The sequence below is a fragment of the Mercenaria mercenaria genome, chromosome 12 (assembly GCF_021730395.1).
Source record: "Mercenaria mercenaria strain notata chromosome 12, MADL_Memer_1, whole genome shotgun sequence".
Taxonomy (NCBI): Eukaryota; Metazoa; Mollusca; class Bivalvia; order Venerida; family Veneridae; genus Mercenaria; species Mercenaria mercenaria.
Window position 1 is genome coordinate 48077060 of NC_069372.1, and position 20462 is coordinate 48097521.

General features: G+C 33.9%; 1 protein-coding gene and 2 non-coding genes across 3 annotated transcripts in view; 1 reads left to right on the forward strand and 2 right to left on the reverse strand.

The window, feature by feature from the left end:
• The first annotated feature begins 1703 nt into the window (after positions 1-1703).
• LOC123533577 (carbonic anhydrase-like) overlaps positions 1704-20462 on the forward strand; it is a 33953-nt gene continuing 15194 nt past the window's right edge. The window contains exon 1 of the mRNA XM_045315276.2: positions 1704-2231. Within this exon, the coding sequence (XP_045171211.2) occupies positions 2162-2231 (70 nt within the window). The 5' untranslated portion in view covers positions 1704-2161. The remainder of the gene's footprint in view (positions 2232-20462) is intronic.
• Trnas-gcu (transfer RNA serine (anticodon GCU)) lies at positions 10107-10188 on the reverse strand. Its single transcript has one exon. It is a non-coding gene; the product is annotated as a tRNA-Ser (tRNA).
• Positions 14891-14972, reverse strand: Trnas-gcu (transfer RNA serine (anticodon GCU)). Its single transcript has one exon. It is a non-coding gene; the product is annotated as a tRNA-Ser (tRNA).

The following is a 20462-nucleotide window of genomic DNA, read 5'->3' on the forward strand; positions in this document are numbered from 1 at the left end:
CGTGTTAGTAAAGGCATTTATGAAAAGAAGCAACAAAATTTATGAATATGACAAAGACAGAAGATGAAATTTTGACGGAGAAAAAAGAATGCTTTACTGAAATTTGCCAAAGACAAAACATATTTCATAAGTACATTAATAAATAAAATGAATAACAGGCCATCTGTCGGAGTAATCACAAAATGCTACACCACTTCTGTGGTAAGTGAAAGCTGGAATGAATAAGGCAATGGCAAAACTGGAAAATGAAGGCATTCATAAATAAGGTAAATGTAACAAATGGGAAACATTTATATGAAGTAGTTGCTAACTTTAAGAAATAATAGTCACTGGAAATGGATGTTATTTATTGTACAAAATCAGAAGATTTTAAATCCATATTACCTGATAAAACAATATGCTCAATTAACCGAAGTACAGAAAATTTAAATCGTATAAAAGTGGTATTTTTGACAAGTTTTAAAGGATTTTTACTTTCGTAAAAGTCTTAGTTTAAACACTAAAACACAAAATCAGTTACAATCTGATAGTTTGTAATGCACATGCAGTTGATAGGTCAAAGTTGACACGAAAAGATAACCAATATCCCGAAAACATACTTTTTGGATCAAAAAGTTTAAGATAAGCTATCATTTAAATACAGTGTATAGATGTCGCAACATGTAGGTTATAGTGACTAGTCAGACGCGACCGTAACCTATACATACAGACGGACTGGCGTATAATTTATGTTAATGATTATTTATTTTCACGAATACTAACATCTAGGGTACTTCAATCCTTGAAAAGATGAGATACACTTAATTAAGGACAATAAAACATCTTTAATACACTGACCTACAGAAGGACGGGCCCCAAAGTTCGAGGCCGCGAGTTCAATCTTACTTAGCGAGGCTTTTTACTATTTTAAGTGGGGGTAAAACATATCGCCAATATAGAATTATTTTCATGTGAACTTAACTTGTTACCAAGGTCATTGCAGCCCGTAATATGGAAACGCATGGAGACAAATAAATCCGGCATTAAAAATGTGTGTAAACGAGAAACCCGTAAGGCTTTTAATTTCATGTATCAAACAGATGGTGCAGCTGTCCAGACAGAGAGTATGCATAATGACGTTGTTAGAAAAGCACTACTTTCAATACGGCACATGCTCTTATACGATCAGCGCATTTAAAGGGAGGTAATCAAAACCCAACCTGATATTTAATCCTTTGACAAATATATCGTCAGTTAAAAGCCAGACGGGCTCATCAGCATATGAATAAAGAACGCTGATGTTCCCGTCTGGCTTTTAACTGACTATATGAGAAATCAATTATCGCAAGTTATATTCAGCAAAAAATAATGCATTTTACGTTTGTAACAAAAATTGCGACAGCCACATTATAAATAAAAATCACGATGAGCCTTTAAAGTCGCCCGCTGCTCGATTATATAATGGTTGAAATTTATTGAAGCATGCTCACGCGTGTCTGCTACGAACATATATGTATCCAGACCCTATCAGAGCTCGTACTTGTGATCTTGGAAATGAGAGGTCATAATTTCTATGTATACATCGCCGCACACTTAATATCAGCTGCTTTAATCACATGCACAGTTGCACACATTAAAGATCTTCAAACGCTTATGAAAAGAGTGCAGAAGTAAGCGTAACCGTTTGAAGATCATTTGATCACGCAATTTCATGCCGCAGGAGTGTACTGCTGGTTGTTCGGGGACAAGATTCTACCGCTGATAACGTTTGCCTATACCACTTCATTTGTAATTTATATTTATCTTTCACTTTAAACAATAACTGGAGTGTCGGTAGGATGTACTGATTTGTCGTCTGTACGCGCTCGGCACGGTACTGGATATTTACCTGTCGTAACGATTGGGTAGTGTGACAATTGGACAGGGTCTAAAATAGAAAGAAATAAAAAAATAATAATTAGAGACAGCATAGAATAATATATACCAACAAAATAAATATTATTCTTTTTTAATTTTTGCTGAAGCTGTAAGATCAATAATTTTCTGTGGGTTTAATGATCCGTTCGTTATAAAGCTATTTATATCTGGAGACTTGAATAAGAATTATTGACGTCTGCAAGCACGGAAAGCAGTTCAGAGAAATTGACAGAATTCTGATCTGAAAAAAAAAAACGGAGAAGAAATGGAACGCTTGATTGCTGTCGTCTGCGTTTTGTTAGCTGCGTTTGTTTCAGAAGTATTCTCAAGTGCAGGTAAGAATTTTTGTGGTTTTATGATATTTTACAATTGTATATGCATACTATTACAGTGACACAAAAAATGTTTCGCCTTTAATGATTTTTCGTGGAAAAAATATAATGAACTTTAATATCTTGTTGGATGATATACCCCCGGAAGATCGCCGGCCCCTGCATTTCTTTGCATATACCTGGAATTATCTTTCAGCGTATAAAGCCCGAAATGTATGCTCATTTTAGGAAGGAAGAACGCGAGGGGTGAGGGGACGGGGTATTCATACTCAAGGTATAATACATATTAAGTCGTTGATGTAACTTTTGTACATTAACGTTACATACATGACGATTGCATACGAGTGCAATACTGCATAAAATAGATGATAAAATTTAATTTACTCTACAGATGCATTTTGTATTTCAATATAAATAAGACTGATGTGCACGTTACAGATAAAATATGCTCTCTGTGTATTAAAGGTGACTTTGATTTTCGCTTCGTTAGCTGTGTGAAAACCTTAATATGGCCATGAAATATGCCTGATAAAAGATAAGGAAGCAGAAGTAAAGAGTTTAGCTTGTCTGCTTTTTATGTTTTGAATATGTGCATTTCTGTGTAAAGGGGAGTACATAATATATATTAAAGTTAGATATAATTTATCTTAATGTAAATCAAAATTCAGATCCGTCTATGTAACCTCTGTTTTGAACTATTTTATATTTTGAAGCTTTACTGACACATTCCTGTATGTTTAGGTTCTGATATGATACATCTTTGTCATACCTGTAAAATTTCAAATTTAAGAAAAGATATCCATTTCATAAAAAAAGATCCATGTTTCTACGGAATCGTGTTCGTGCCACTTTAATTCTCGCCTCACAAAAACACCCACATACATACATACGAGAATTAACAATGAGACAATGCGAGGTTTTACTAATTCTCGCAACTATGTATCATTATTTAAGCGAAATTTCAATTTCCCGATGCGAGAATTAAGAAAGACATGCGAAAATTAAAACAATAACTATCGCCCTAAAAACCTTGCGAGGATTTTTAGATCTCTCATATATATATATATTTATATATATATATATGTTTTGGGACAAGGCGACAATGCTATAATTATCGCATTGTCGCGTGTTGGTGAGGCGAGAATTAAAGTGGCACGAACAGGATTCCGTATGTTTCATTACACAAGTGATCGTCCATTGTACCCATTCTTAACTGCTTCCCTTCCACCTACACAGCCTGAACAGGAATTTAAAGAAAAAGGAAGTACATTGTAACAACTAATGTAGTTTTATTTATGAGTGGTTTCGAATGGAAAAATAGCACTGCAAAGGACTGATGCACGTTTATTTACATTACATGATTAGATTGTATTTCACTGTATATGCACACGTTTGAGCCGCACCATGAGAAAACCAACATAGTGCATTTTCGACCAGCATGGATCCAGACCAGTTAACAGTTTTTCATATTGCAATAGCCTTTGAAAGCGAACAGCATGGATCTGACCAGACTGCGCGGATACGCAGGCTGGTCTGGATCCATGATGGTCGCAAACGCACTATGTTGGTTTTCCCATGGCGCGGCTCAAACGTGTGCATATACAGTGAAATACAATCTAATCATGTAATGTAAATAAACGTGCATGCGGAATGTTTTATTAACCCTTACCCTGCTAAATTTCTATAATGAACTTGTCCATCTTTCAATTTGGACAGTACCATTAACTGTTAAAAGAGGTGTATACTGACTGAATGGCGAACAGTGCAGATCGTGATCAGACTGCACGGATGTGCAGATGTGCAGGCTGATCATGATCTACATTGGTCGCAATTGCAGAATCAGTCGTGTTTAGCATGATAAGGGTTAATATTAAAAAGAATATGAAGCATTTCGAAACATACAATATAAGAATCAAATATCCATTATGTTCGTAATCAAAAGTTTGGTGTGATAAAATACCGAATCCATATAATGATTCGAGCTTCATATATACTGATTTCCTTTCTTTAACTATTTTTATAGCAACATATTTTTGTGTGCATTTGTTGTTGTTTTTTTTTTTACTTAAATACCAAATGTTCAAGCTCAGATACCATGGATATTATTTTGCACGATGTTCTCGTGCAAAAACTAAATAGAAAATACAACAAAAATACTTGTTGCTCATTATTTTGTACGTTTATAGTAGAAAGACCAAATAGAATGTTCTTCTTCTGAACAGAACGCGCGAAAATTTTGTTTCATTGTCAGCTGCCGGCAACTGTAAGAATACATAATTATATACATTTACATTTTGAGTCTGTTGCTATTTAATGTATACTTCTATCACGTAATACTATATTTTAATGAAACTTTGCGTGAATATAAATGAGCCGCACAATTAGATAACCAACATAGTGCGTTTGCGACCAGCATGGATCCAGACCAGCCTGCGCATCCGCGCAGTCTGGTCAGGACACATGCTATTTGCTAACGGTTTCTCTAATTGCAATAGGCTTTGAAAGCGAACAGCATGGATTCTGACCAGACTGTGTGGATCCACGCTGGTCTGGATCCATGCTGGTCGCAAACGCACTATGTTGGTTTTCTCATGGCGCGGCTCAAATTAAGACTGTGCAATCTGTACTGTAAAGTTTTATGAGAGTAGTTAACGAATTAACAACAAATTGAAAATTGACACAAACAGACAGAATAGTGACCTTAGTATAGTCACTGATATACAATTTTTAATGTACTCTTGTATAAATGATGGAAATGTTATGTTTAACAGTTTTAATCGGTCATGATTTCTTATATGTTTTACAAGAAATCATGCGACAAAGTCATGAAAATTTATTGTAAGTCATTAATGAATTTACAATTAATAATTAACAGTACGAGTGGGCGAAGTATCTTACATGAAATGTTTGAAAACCTTCGTTATCTTTAATTGACATTTGTATCAGTAATTGAAGTAAGTGATGCGCACTTATATGAAATTGTTTCGGTCATCAGTATGATACTTTGCTCAAGTGTCAACTATTTCAGAGGTTTTATTATGTAAATATGTGCTATCTAATATTGAAAATCGCTCAGTATTTTTCCGGGAAGCCCAATTTAGTTACTTTATCTATTAATTATCAACGTAGGTGGTTTTCAGCATTGTTTAAAGACCCACAATCCTTCGTTTTTTAAAGGAGCAGCAAAAATGTTATATGCAAATAGATCAAATATCTGCAGACCGTTTTAACTTTTTAAGATTTCCTCAGTTAGCTGGATGTATATGGTATATAGTATTTGGTATGTGGCATTTAGCATCAAGTACTCTTTCAGAAAATATTGTTAGTTATATTAGTGGAAGGATAATAAAGATACGATAGACGCTCCGATTAGCACCCCCGTCATTCCGTCACTGCAAAGTGTAAAGTGGCATACTCCGAATTACACGGGCCTCTTATTCGAAATTTCAATTGGGGACGCAGAAGCGAGAACTCATGACACATGGTTTTGTGGTCCGATTAAAAAAACAAACAAACAAACAAACAACATTTGCTCTTCAATTCCATAAAACAGGTGTCTCAGTGCTGTTGCAGAGCATATTAAGACAGTTATCTCCCTTTATTATTACGACATTTTTCCCGCGCTCTTTGAGCGTCGAATTTTTAACAAGATTTGTATACAAAATACATTCAACTTTGAGTAAGTTTTGTTCACACTGTCTCGGTGAATTTTTACATCACGTCGACTAATTCGTATCTAATGTCAGAATGTTGTATCTATAAAACTGTAGTTTATAAAATGCATTATCAAATTACTACCGTAGTTGTGTTAAGTTACAACCGTCTTCCGGGTTGCTGTTTTATAAAATATGAAACACGAGATATGAATATAATTAAAAGAAAAAACTCGCGATACCTGTGTTGTTGTAATACGAGTATGAAAACAGCACAATTTACGTAAACAACATTTACGTAAACGGCAAGTTACGCAAAAAAGAAAAAGTCGCGACGCCCTAATAAACTGATAATTAGAAAACTTTTACATGTCTATAATATTTTCCTATCATAGTAATTATGCAGATAATTTAATCCAATAAGCGTAAATACTTCACTTATTTATGAGTAAATTAATAAAACTGATTGATTACTTTGCAGTAACCAAGTGTTAGATGTAGGCTATATTATTGCAATAACAAACACGACTTTTTGCATAAGATCTCTGTGTGGAATTCATTCGTACTAATACTTCAAAGCAAACCGTTTTATTCAGAAAACTGCAGTTTGTCTGCACGAGCGCAATTAGAAGCGCAAAATGCATGCTGACGAAATATAGACGTCTTTTGGCACTGTTCGTGCAGTCTAAACACTTAAGATTAACTTTAATGTCAAACGCATTCGAAAAATCAACATAACCGCAAAAGCAAGGTAATTTATCTTCCTCTGCATTCAGCCAGTTATCAGTCAAATATGACATAATAGTTTGTCTTTGCCTTAAAAGAGTCTTTTAAAATCCCGTGTTTGCGTTTTTCTCTACTTCTTTTGGCCAGTTATTAAAACTTGCCGCGAAGATCTTGAAGTGAAATAATCAATCTTAAATGTTGTTGTTAAGCACAACTCTCAGGCACAGTAATCATTTATAGCAGTCACTTTCAGAAAACGTGTAAAAAGGGCCGCTCTTTCAAAAGTGGTGTTTCATTTGATTTTACTTCACTAAAAATTGTAATTCAAAATGAAATTACAAATACACGAAGATATCATATGATCACGTGAAGGTATGATATATGTAAATGATGAGAAAACAAGCATCTGAATTATTCAATGACATAGGTTCTTTTACCATGACAAATCTAAAGATATGCATTGCCTCATGGGTGTGTGGTTTTGGGTGGGGGTGGGGGCTTTTACTTTTATTGTACTCAATTGTACTGTACTCAACATATAATGCTTAATGCAAACACACATTGCGACTCTCTCAAGAGTTATAAGAGACAATATCATATCGCTGACATATAGACATACAACTGACCCGAATACACGAATGCATTAAATGACACAAAACTAAAATACCCCAGTTTAATGATGGCCGAGGCACTTAGGTATGTCCTTTTAAAGCTCAGGTGTGACAGAGTTCGATTACAATCGTGATAATGGACACACATGGCAGAGACCTTCATTTCTTTTGATCATTATTATCTGATAACCTTACTTATGTTCATAACTTTGTCCCTTGGGCTACACTAGCTACAAATTGACACGTTGTCCAGCACGCGGGATGTATTTGAAGTGTATTATATACATCTAAGACATACAGCAAAAAACACCAGAAGCGGCAGTTAAAGAGGAATAATTAGAAAGACATACATTACACTTACAACTGGAAAATGTTCTTTCGTCTAGGTGCGTGAAGTTGGCAGCGGGATAGACATCAGACATTCAGATAGACATTCGAAACGAGATCAAAAAATTAAATTTCAAATAAAAAAAAAAATTTGAAAGAAATATCATCTTTAAAAACTAAAACCCGAGACGATGAATCCATATACTTTTAAAACACTTAAATCCATTGCACGCTGAGCATGCGCATTTAACCTGCTGGGTTTTGCACGCGGGGCATGCGCATTTAACCTTCTCGGTTTGGCACGTGGGCATGCGCATGAGAACATTTATTTGCGCGGCAGCGCACGCTGCACGCTGAGCATGCGCAATAACTATTTCTCGTTTATGCACGCGTTTCTAACCGTGCAACACGTTTCACTTTTCGCCTTCAACACGCGAGTTGCTCGCGTTATCCCGCAAATCGGGGAAAAAAACACGCAGGCGCCACTGGATATCACTAATAAACCAACCCAAATTTGTAAAGGGTTTTAATCTATTATTTAATAAGATAAATTGAAGAAACTTCATAAATTTTTTAAATTAATGCCGCAATTAAAAATAAAAGTCCATTTTGTATAAGATTTTGTATGAAAAGGGTCCATTTCGTAAGCCGCGGTCTTGTTTAAATCGTACAATTTCTTTTATTCACCCGGCCAGTTTACCAATAAAAAAATAATCATCATGTAGGTGAAACTATCCTCTATCAGATTCATTTAAGAAAATACAGATACATTTGAAATTTAAGCCGTATTTTAAAAATAAAAGTCCATTTTGTATAAGATTCTGTATGAAAATGTACATTTCGGGGCCCGCGGCCTTGATAAATCGTACATTTTTTTTATTCCCCCGGCCAATTTACCATAAAAAATAATCATCATGTAGGTGAAACTATCCTCTATCAGATGCTTTTAAGAAAATACAGATATATTTGAATTTAAGCCGTTTTTTAAAAAAAAATAAAAGTCCATTTTGTATAGATTCTGTATGAAAATGTCCATTTCGTAGGCCGCGGTCTTGTTAAATCGTACAATTTCTTTTATTTCCCCGGCCAATTTACCATCAAAAATAATCATCATGTAGGTGAAACTATCCTCTATCAGATGCATTTAAGAAAATACAGATATATTTGAAATTTAAGCCGTATTTTAAATAATAAAAGTCCATTTCGTAGACGTAAAGTCCATTTTGCGAAATGGAGTCCATTTCGCACTCTATCCCTACCGATACCGGGGTGACACCTAAATCTTATCAAAATTTTAATTTAGCCAAATTTTCCCCATAAAATCTTGTAACTTAGGGTTTTGCGAGAAAAGTTACACAAGACATTGTCATCGCAAAGAAAATTTTGTCCCGCAGAAACATTTCAAACATTAGACCTACTTTGCGGAGAAATTGGCTCGGAAACCGGGAAATTTTGAAGAAAAAAGGCACATTACAAAATTTGCCTTCCTTCTGAAAATTCAATCAGATTTTCATGAAATCAACTGTGATATCACTAGTTAATTTCTTTAGTATGTTTTATGTAACTTTAAGCTTATTTATTTGAAAAATGATGTATCAAAAATGAGTATTTACTTTAAAAATATTGCAATTTTTAAATAAAAAATGCATAATTTACCCACTACAATTGCAGAAAAGAAACTTTTAATGACTGAAAGACCAAAACCCACAAGCAAAGACCAATATACGATTATATTTATGACAATTACTGGAAGTAAAACAGATCAATACATCACAGCCTATCTTAAAATGAATTATTTCTTCGGCTAAGCCGAACAATGCCTGAAGCGCCAAATGCAAAGCCGATCCGCGCCATCTTGGAAGAGGGAAAATGCGGAAAATCAAGAATCCAACTGGGGCCAGGTGTGTCTGACTAACAGACTGAATGTTGTCCTTGATATACAAAAGGGTTTATCATCGTGTCACCCATTTTGAGTTATGAGACACCTTAACATTGAACCGAACTTATTAGACAAATCGGTAACTATTCTTTAATTGGCTGCCGACTCACCAACAGTCCCTGATGTATTGGGAATATCAAGTTGAAGAGTTTGAATGAACCCGCACGTGCAGTCCGTTTGTGATTTCGGTAGTCTTCGGTTTTTACGGAACGCCACTTGCGTCCAAAGAATCACACGGAAATTATCGATTATTATTACGGGTCAACAACTTTAATGAAAAAGAAAAATAAAATTGTCAGTGTTGCTATTAAATAGTGTTCTTTGAGATTAGGGAGTCCATTTAGTGTTTCTTGATATAACGGATCTGTAACATGAAAATATACCCGTGGTGTGGTCTCAAAAGCTTAATATGATCCTTATGTGCATATATAAAAATGAAGAAATCATGACATGAGACATTTGATAAAAGAGTTATGGTTACATGGCCGAAGTCTTTTCCTTCCTACTTCAACGTGTGTTGATTAAAAAAAGGAGGTAATGAGTAAAACACGAAAACTACATTTTCTTATTTGTTTTATGCAGGTGACAGTTGAGCGCGTTTTTCCCCAAGAAAAACAGATTTCGACGAGGATGGGATTCGAACCCACGCGGGCAGAGCCCAATGGATTAGCAGTCCATCGCCTTAACCACTCGGCCACCTCGTCTTAGTCGCATATAGTTATTCCTTTTAACACAATGTTAATAGCTTTTGGCTCGAGTGGATGATTTAATTATCAGAACTTTAATCTGCTTTTCACCTTTTATGAAACTTTCTGCTATCAATAGCTACTCATTGTACATAAATGTGATTGTCAAATCAAAATACTCAAAGAAAATTTTTAATATCCGAATAATAGTCTACTACTAATAAATTGAACGATAAAGTAGCACTTTGAATAGATCCGTACTTAGAATTTTAATATATATAATCTTATAACGGATATTAAATTCTTGTCATGAATATATAATTTTAATGATGTCAAATAGTTCACAAAATAGGTTGTTGATGTACTTTGCAAATTGCTGAATAAAACAAAATTAATATTGCAGTATGGACTTTGACCTTATTAAGTCACGTCACCGCCGTTGTGAAAGAGCATGCACTAATACTGAGATCTGGACAAACGTTCATTTTTGTTTGTGATCGCTCGATGTTCGGCGTCCGTCGTCTGTTTGTTAACATTCAGCTTGTGTATGCGATAGAGGCTGTATTTTTCAACTGATCTTCATGAAATTTTGTCAGAATGATAACCTTGACGAAATCTAGGTCAGTTTTGAAATTGGGTTGTCTGGGGTAAAAAACTAGGTCACTAGGTCAAATAAAAGGAAAACATTGTGTATGCGATAGAGGATGTATTTTTAACTGATCTTCATGAAATTTTGTCAGAATGATGACCTTGATGAAATTTAGGTCAACTTCGAAAATGGGTCATCTGGGATCAAAAACTAGGTCACTAGGTCAAATCAAAGAAAAAACTTGTGTATGGGATAGAAGCTGTATTTATTTTTCAGTTGATCTTCATGAATTTAGGTCAGAATAATTGCCTTGATAACATCTAGGTCGGGTTTGAATATGGGCCACCTTGGATCAAAAACTAGGTCACTAGGTTAAATCAAAGAAAAACCTTGTGTATGCGATTGAAGCTGTATTTTTTAATTGATCTTCATGAATTTTGGTCAGAATGATTGCCTTGATAAAATCTAGGCAAAATTCGAATATGGGTCATCTTGGGTCAAAAACTAGGTCACTAGGTCATATCAAAAACAAAGCTTGTGTATGCAATCGGGACTGCATTTTACACCGAATCTTCATGAAATTTGATCAGAATGTTTGTCTTGATGAAATCTAGGTAATATTTGTATGTGTGTCATGTGGTGTTAAAAACTAGGTCACCCGGTCAAATTAAAGAAAAAACCTTGTGTATGCAATAGGGGCTGCATTTTACATTGGATATTCATAAAATTTGGTCAGAACAATAGTCTTGATGAAATCTAGGTCATCTTTGAAAATGGGTAATCTTTAGTCAAATACCAGGTCACTAGGTCAAATCAAAGAAAATTCTTGTTTATACTCAAGATTTTTGCTCCAATGTTAATGAAACTTGGTCACTGACAGAATATTTGTTTCCATGAAATCACTAGGTCAAACATGTTTACACTGTTATGGTGTGTTTCTCAGGTGGGCGACCTAGGGCCATCTTGGCCCTCTTGTTTTAATTATTTATTATTATAAAAGACAACATGTGAATACTTTTTAGTGTATTGCAAACTTGTTAAACAAGTTCAATTTTTTTATATAAATATACATTAATTTACCACTACATACACATGTATTATTGAAAGTAAGAAATGAATTACTGTCTTTAAACTTTAACATATAGAATCCGTTCAAGGTGAAGTCCCATGATATTATCATGACGATAGAATACTTGATACCATCATACAATGTACGCTATACACAGCTATATACTGAAAATGTTTAAGAAACTAGGCCAACGACCTATTAGGCGAAGCATGACGCTGAATTCAAGATCATTTTAGGTCACATTTAAGGAAGTTCTGTTTGTTTGATAGACCGGAAATAATGCCGTAACGTAGAATAAAGTCTGGACTCGGCATACTGAAATAAAAATGAATTAATTGCACTTTGTGTGTAAATTTATTAAAACGACAACGTTATCATCTTCCTAAAGATAAAAACGAAATTAAAAAGTTTGACACTTCCAATTAATCTCTTAAAATCAGTTTGAAATGTGTAAATCTCTTTAATCGTGATACAAACATTAAGTTGAAGGTTGACGTTCTTTACGGATCTGCACATTAAGTTGAAAGTAAATGTCCTTAATGAACCTATACATCTACTGATATTCTATTTTGCTTTACTCTATACGTCCTATGATATTCTTGTAGAGGTTCACTGCTTATTGTTTATGCTACTGGTATTTGCAACATTGTTATGCAAAAGTATTGCCGTAACTTGACAGTTTATCGATTGATATAACAAATGTAACCACAACTGCTTTCAATTTCAATTCAGTTTGAAAATTTTCATAAGAAAATTTTTATCAAAATACATCTATCCGCTTAAAAATGAGCGAAATGCATGCCTGGCTGACGTACAAACATGTCTATAACTGCACTTACTAATATATATGATAAACCCGGAATTCCTCTTGAAGAAAGTTCATACGCCCAAAATGCGACCGTAATCTTCTCATTTATGTGATAAATTATGTTTTATCTCCAAGGGCATGGAAATAAGTACAGGTTATCTTGAAGGTTGTTAAACATTACTTTTTTTTAAAGTCAATATGTGTCATTCTACAGGCGACTGTGTCAACTAGGACATTACGGTCACATTTTTTTTCTGTCATTTTCTAATACATCGAACAAGGCTTCGGAAAATAATAATGATGATAATAATAAATAATATTTTCCAGTCAAATAAATAGACCGAACCCTTTTATTATAAGTTTCGCTATTTTAAAACTGAAACAAGGGCTAAATTTAAGTTCTTGACTAAGGTAGAAAATCCTAACCAAATACAATATATTTGTTCTATTCCTCCCTTTCATTTCTAAAATATTTAGAACGGTTGACAAGTATATGTCCTGGCGAAGATCATATTTTTTGTCGGTGTTAAATCCGTCATGAAAATGGGGATAATGTGGTAATGAATACATTTTAGATTTTATCAAAATGTTTCTTTTTACCCCAAGATATATGAATAATACATTAGTCGGCTCGCATTTTAGGTGAAAACGGGACATATTCGTAAGATGACTCAATGCGATATGATATGATCATCTATTTTTCCTTGACAAAAAAGTATTATTATAAAACACAAAATGGTCCCAACACTAGTATACACCAGTGCATTAACTTTAGAATTGTATCTATATAATTATGGTCAAGTATTTTGCGGACATTTTCGATTTGTTAAACCATTCAGTCAAGTTGGATCGAGTCGTACCAGGGCCAGGTCTATTTCTTTATCCACTTAATCCCTTTAGAATATTTATATCCATGCTTTTATTTAAGAGGACAACAAATGAGAACAGTTAATGTAGTAATTTATAAGTTCAACTGGTATCGAAATGTTAGGGTGAGCAATTGAGATTGGTGCGTCCTTCATCCTTTGCATTCGTCCACATTTCCTTCCAGTATTTTCCGGAACTGCTGGACGGAGAACAGACACCGTAAAAGCTGGAAAGACCATCCAGACCAAAGCAATCGCAGTTAATTAGAATAAAAAAATGCAACTGGACTGTTTTGACATTTCTCAGTATGTTTACAATTGCCTTCCTTAAAGTTCTATATAAAGAAAATGAATAGCTCCCAGTAAGCATGTATTGCTTATTTTATTATAAATTTCACATTGGAGAACTTTCTATTTGAAAGCATTTGACACCACTTGTTAAAATTACAAGTATTTGGAGATGAAGAAGATAAAAAATCTTTCATGTGACAATAGTTCATCTTAGATAATGACATTTAATGAATTTATAGTTGACGGCGCGTGCCTGCACTTCAGACAAAGTTATTTTCAGGGCAGAGGGGAACTTCTCAACACATATTTCGGTTAAATTAATTTTCAAATGTAATTCCAAGATTTTCTTTAAAGGTGGTCAATCAAACTTTTGCAAATCTTTATGACATTTTTTTTCAGTTTTGGTCTATTTTGTTAATTATTTGTTTTAGGAACGAAAAGACCAATTCACAGAGTTAGATCCCTATTAGAAATGTATACTTTATCATTTTTCATAAAATTTTGTGAAAACGTACTTTTAATGTGTACATTTACTTTTGATAGATATGTGGATAGTTCAACAATCTAAACCTTAGGGTTAGTTTTAAAGCGCCGTGAAGCTGCCGAACTCATTTATTTCTTATCTATCTGGCGTTTGAAGGGAGGTATTAATAAATGACAAGTTTGTTGCAATAATTCTTATATTCATTGTCGTTCCTTAGGCAAAGTTTTTTTTATGAAATTTATACACACTCTAAAATGACTCTATTTGGTTGGACAGTCAGGATAGGAAAATCATTTATTTAAATATCTCAAATGAATACCGAACACGTGCTTAGCACTCAGTAAACACAAATAAGTGCACGTGATCAGATGTTAAAGTTTCGAACAAATCCATTACGTGAACATAATCTAATTAACCATCTTTTAAGCGCAGATATACAGTTGACAAATCAGAATATAAACAATAAATTTGCAATCCTATTTTAAAGAAAATTGTTTTTATGGCCTATTTCTTTTCGTTCGTACATTAGCGTGATAATGAGTAAAACATAAAAAGTGAAACGTACAAATCAAATTTATTAAATGAAGGTGGTACGGAAAAGAAAAAAATAAATCGACGAGGATGGGATTCGAACCCACGCGGGCAGAGCCCAATGGATTAGCAGTCCATCGCCTTAACCACTCGGCCACCTCGTCTTACAGTTTCACTATCACCAGTACTTTTAGGCCTTTGATTAGAGATACTGATTTTATTTTAACAGACTTAATCTGCTATAATTCGCCATTTACTATAACTTTCTGTTATCAAAATGAATGATAAAGAGAGGTGTTATTGATTTCATCAAATTAATCGGATACATATATTTATAGCAGAGCTACCGGCGCCGCGAAGCGGCGCCGACAGCGTCGCATTACGGTTAGACGTGTGAAAAAGAAAATGAATAAAACTGTGTACAGACATGACTATCGAGTTGAAAATTCGTGGTAAGTTTTTGGAATCGGTGTTGTTCGGGTTTCTTCCAGTACGCAATGCTCATAGTAATTAATCAGTAAGACGTCAATAGACGCTTGCTGTTTACAGTTGACAAAAGCGTTTCGCTTACTGCTTTGAACGTTGAATAAAAATGTAAATGAGCGCCTGATAAGAAGAATTTAGTGCTAAATACATTTTCTACGAAGAAAGAAAGGTAAAATACAATATTTTCAAGTTAGCGTGCGCATGCGCAAAGTAATGGACGTTCAAATTTTTGTGGCAAAGAAAATTTTTATATTTTGGGAAATATAAGTGATTATAAATACATAAACAATGTGAAAATAAGTGGATTTTCAGGGGATATATATGCTTAAAGCATGCAAGTGATAAACTTTTGATATCTCGGATATCTCGGATCTAAATGGGAAAAAAGAGAAAAAAGAGTAAAAGTTCACCTCAGGACAAAGTCAGTAACAGTGAGAAAAGGTTAGCTATGGCACATAATATACAGCCAATAACTCAGTCTCAGCAGATACTTCAACAAAACAGTCAATATCAACCTAACACGACAGGATATGGAGGATATCAACAGGCAAGTCCAAACTTTGTAAATCAAAATCAACAAACATTCTCTCCACCTGTTTTTCAATATCAACCTGTCGGAAATTTGGGGTCACCAACTAGGCCACCCTATATTCAACAGTCACAAATACCGATGACCCCAGTGACTAACTTGAGCAGTGATCACTTTACCACGTTAATCCAACGGCTCGATCGTATAGAAATAAAACTGTCGCAACTAGACTCTATACAAACAACCGTTAGCGGTATTACAAGTCGTCTAGACAGTTTAGATCAAAAAGTCAACGGACTAGAAACTAAAATTTTTGAAATGGAGATCAGCCGTAACCATGACAGTAGCTGTATAGAAGATTTAAGTAAAAAACAAAGAGAGCTCGATTCAGTGATGTTGAAACTTAAGAAACTAGAAAAAGAGCAAAGTGAAAGGGAGCAGGAATTAAAAGCAGATATCACAGACTTAAAAGGGAGGAGTATGCGTGATAACCTGTTATTCTTTGGAATTGAAGAAGAAAAGGGAGAGAAGGACTCCGATTGTGTAAATAAGGTGCTGTCTTTTATAGAAGAAAAGTTAGGACATGAAAATGCAGCATCGGATGTTAAGCTTCACCGGGCTCACAGAATAGGAAAATACAAGCCTGCAAGTGTAAGGCCTATAGTTGCAAAGTTTGCATATTTTCCAGGTAGGGAAAAAGTGCGCATGGACGCCAAAAGTTAAGTAGGCCTTATGGTATTAGTCAGCAATTTCCGGTTGAAGTGATGGAACGCCGACGGAAAACTGATTCCGGTTATGCTCGATGCAAGGAAGTCTGGAAAAGAAGCTTATCTGGTAACGGACAAGCTCTACATCGATGGTCGTTTATACAGGGGTGAGACGGCTTCGGTTCTGGCTAGGAGAGATACAGGGCAGAAATCCGGTGTATAAGTTGGAATATTGAAGGACTCTCGCAGTTAAAAAGAACTAACACTGATTTCACAAACTTCATTGGAGAATACGATATTATATTTCTCAGTGAAACTTGGACCAATAAATCATCAAATATAGAGCTAAATGGATACAAACTTTTTCATTCGTATAGGAAATTTCAGAATAAAAGGGCTAAGCGGAGCAGTGGGGGCATTTTAGCCTATGTTAATAACTCTATTATTAAAGGTGTAAAATTAATAAAAAATGATGTTGATTGTATAATGTGGCTAAAATTGGATAAGCATTTCTTTCAAGTACAAGACGATATTTATATATGTTCTACATACATTGCCCCCGAAAATTCACCGATACACAGTCTGTATGAAACTGATTTATTTAGACAGTTAGAGAATGATATTATACTTTATCAAAATAAAGGAAAGGTATTTGTGTGTGGGGACACAAATTCAAGGATTGGGACTAAATCCGATTTTATAGACTACGATGTACCATTACGAGATTATGATTATTTTGATATTGATTCATTTTTACCGCGGACGACGACGGATCGTGGTACAAACCGCTTTGGGGAACAATTACTTGATCTTTGCAAATCAACGGGTATTCGCATTGTGAACGGGCGATTAGATATGGACGCTAATCACGGTAAACCGACATGTTATACGTATAACGGGAATAGCGTCGTTGACTATTTATTGACTAAAGCGTGCAATTTTGAAAATATTTCCAAGTTTTATGTTCATGATTTAACCGCCCACTCAAATCACGCTCCGATTTCATTCTCGTTGAAAGTAATGACAACGCCAATCAGCGCAAAACCTCGGAAAAGTACGATATATAAATGGAACCCCGATTACAGGGCGGATTTCATAAACGATATTTCGCGCGACATAGAAATGCTTTGTCGAGATTTAAATGAATGCAAACAAAATAATCATGATCCAGATATATTAGTTAATTTATTTACAAGGTTTTTATCCGAAAGAGGTAATGTGTATTTTGAAAACTGCCGTACGACGACAGTTCACACATATTTTAGCGATAACAATAGAAAAAACAAATGGTTTGATGATAGTTGTAAGCAAAAATATACTTTATTAAAAACGCCGTGTCAGAATTTAATGCTAACAAAACAATTGAAAATAGAGAAATATTGTATTTAAGAAAAAAGGATTACAAATATCACTGTAGGAAAGCAAGACGGAATTTTAATAGAAAACAAGCCTCAACTATGAATGAAATGAGAAATAAGAAACCTAAAGATTTTTGGAAGTTGTTCCGTCAAAGTAAATCTACAGGTTCTGGTGATAATATACAAATGGAAGAATTTTACAATCATTTCAAAAATTTAGCATCAGAATTGTCAGTAGAGCAAGATGATGAAATAGAGGAGCATTTGTATAATTTTGACAATAATGCAAACTTAAGTTCTGCATTTGAGGAGCTTGATTTACCTTTCACGATTGACGAAATAAGAAAGGCAGTTAAAAAATTAGGTACAAATAAAGCAAGCTCTTTTGATCATATTATGTACGAGTACTTTAAAGAAGGTATTGATATTCTAGACAAACCCTTAGAGATCTTATTTAATTACATTTTAGATAAAGGTTGTTTTCCGAAATCTTGGTCACAAGGTGTGATTATACCTGTTTTTAAAAAAGGTGATTCTAATGAACCGACAAACTATAGAGGGATAACATTAATAAGCTGTTTTGCTAAATTATTTACTGTTATTATAAATGAACGATTAAAAAAATGGGCCTATGTGAACGATATTCTAACCGACGCTCAGTTTGGTTTTAAATCTAATTACAGCACGGTAGATGCTATTTTTCTCCTTCAAGCTTTTATAGAAAGACAATTAAAACAGAAAAGAAATTGTATTGTTGCTTTGTGGATCTTATGAAATGTTTTGATTCTATTTATAGGAATGCATTATGGGTAAAATTATTAAAAAATGGTGTAAATGGTCGCTTATTTTGTATTATAAGATCTTTGTATGACGAAGTTAAATTATGTGTACGGCATATGGGTTCCTTGTCAGATTTTTTCAACTGTGATGTTGGATTATTACAAGGGGAGATAATTTCTCCGATACTATTTTCATTGTTTGTAAATGATATAGAGATGTTTTTACAAAGCGACAATAATTCTTGTTTAACATTAGATCAACTAACGATATATCTATTGCTTTTTGCTGATGATGCCGTAATTTTCTCAGAGACGGCGTCAGGACTACAAAATTCATTAAACAATTTAAACGATTATTGCAATAAATGGAAGCTAAAGGTAAATGTTAATAAAACAAAGGTCCTAGTCTTTAAAAAAGGTGGAAGGATAAATGAAAACGAACACATTTACTATGATGGCGAAGAATTAGAATTCGTTTCAAGTTTCAATTACTTGGGTATAGTGTTATCCAATGGCGGATCTTTTATGACCGCAACTAAAACGTTAGCAGGTAAAGCTCTTAAAGCTATGGGATCATTATTCTCCATTATAAAAGATTTAGAAGTTCCTGTAAAGATCATGTTAAATTTATTTGATTCATATGTAGCCTCTATATTAAATTATTCTTGTGAAGTATGGGGTTTTGATAGAGCTGAAAACATTGAACGAATACATAGAAAATTTATGAAATGGATACTAAATGTTAAAATGTCTACATCAAATTCTGCGTTGTATGGGGAAATGGGAAGATACCCACTATATATAGCAAGACAAGTTAGAATTGTCAAATATTTTTTAAAGTTATATGCTGAAAAGAATAATAACTGTATTTTATCAAGCACTTTAAACGTCTTAAGAAATGATGCTGAAAATAATAATGTTGTAAATTGGGCTTCAAAAGTAAGGGATTTATTACAAAGCGCAGGCTTTCATGAAGTATGGATATTTCCGTCTTCCATAGATATTAATATGTTTGTACCCGTCTTGCGCACTAGACTTATAGATATATATATAAATAATTGGAGACAAGATATATGTTCAAGATCTTCTTTGTTTTTATATAAAGAATTAAAACAAGATTTTGAAATGTCAGAATATATTAGTAAAATGAATTGTCATAGTTTAATAAATATTTTAGCTAAATTACGTTTATCTTCACATCAGCTTTCTATTGAAACTGGTAGACATAGAAATATAGATAGAAACGATAGAAAATGCATACTTTGTCAAAGTAACGACCTTGAAGATGAATATCATTTTGTTTTAATATGTCCAATGTATGCCTTATTAAGAGCACAATATATTCCTAGATATTACTATAAACACCCAAGTATGTTAAAATTTATTCAATTGTTAAATTCTACAAATGTTAAAGTGTTGAATAAATTGGCTCTGTTTTGTAAAAAAGCCTTTAAGCTAAGATCAAATCATGTGAATTCATTGCAATAGATTATAATTATATTCTTTTTACTTGCATTAGTTTATTGTCATTATTTGGTATTATTTATTACATTACTGCGTGCATGTATGATTTTATTTGTATATAACGATGAACTGTAAATGTTCAAGTTAGATATAATAAAATGTCTGTTCTGTTCTGTTCTGTGAAAAGCACAAAATGCTCTTCTCCCTGTTAACATATATTTCATCCACAAGCTTAAAAATCACTGACCAGAGTTTATTACTAGGAAAAAAACTATTGACTATGAATTATCAATAAACATCAAAAAGGCTCCTACTAGTATTTACCATTCCT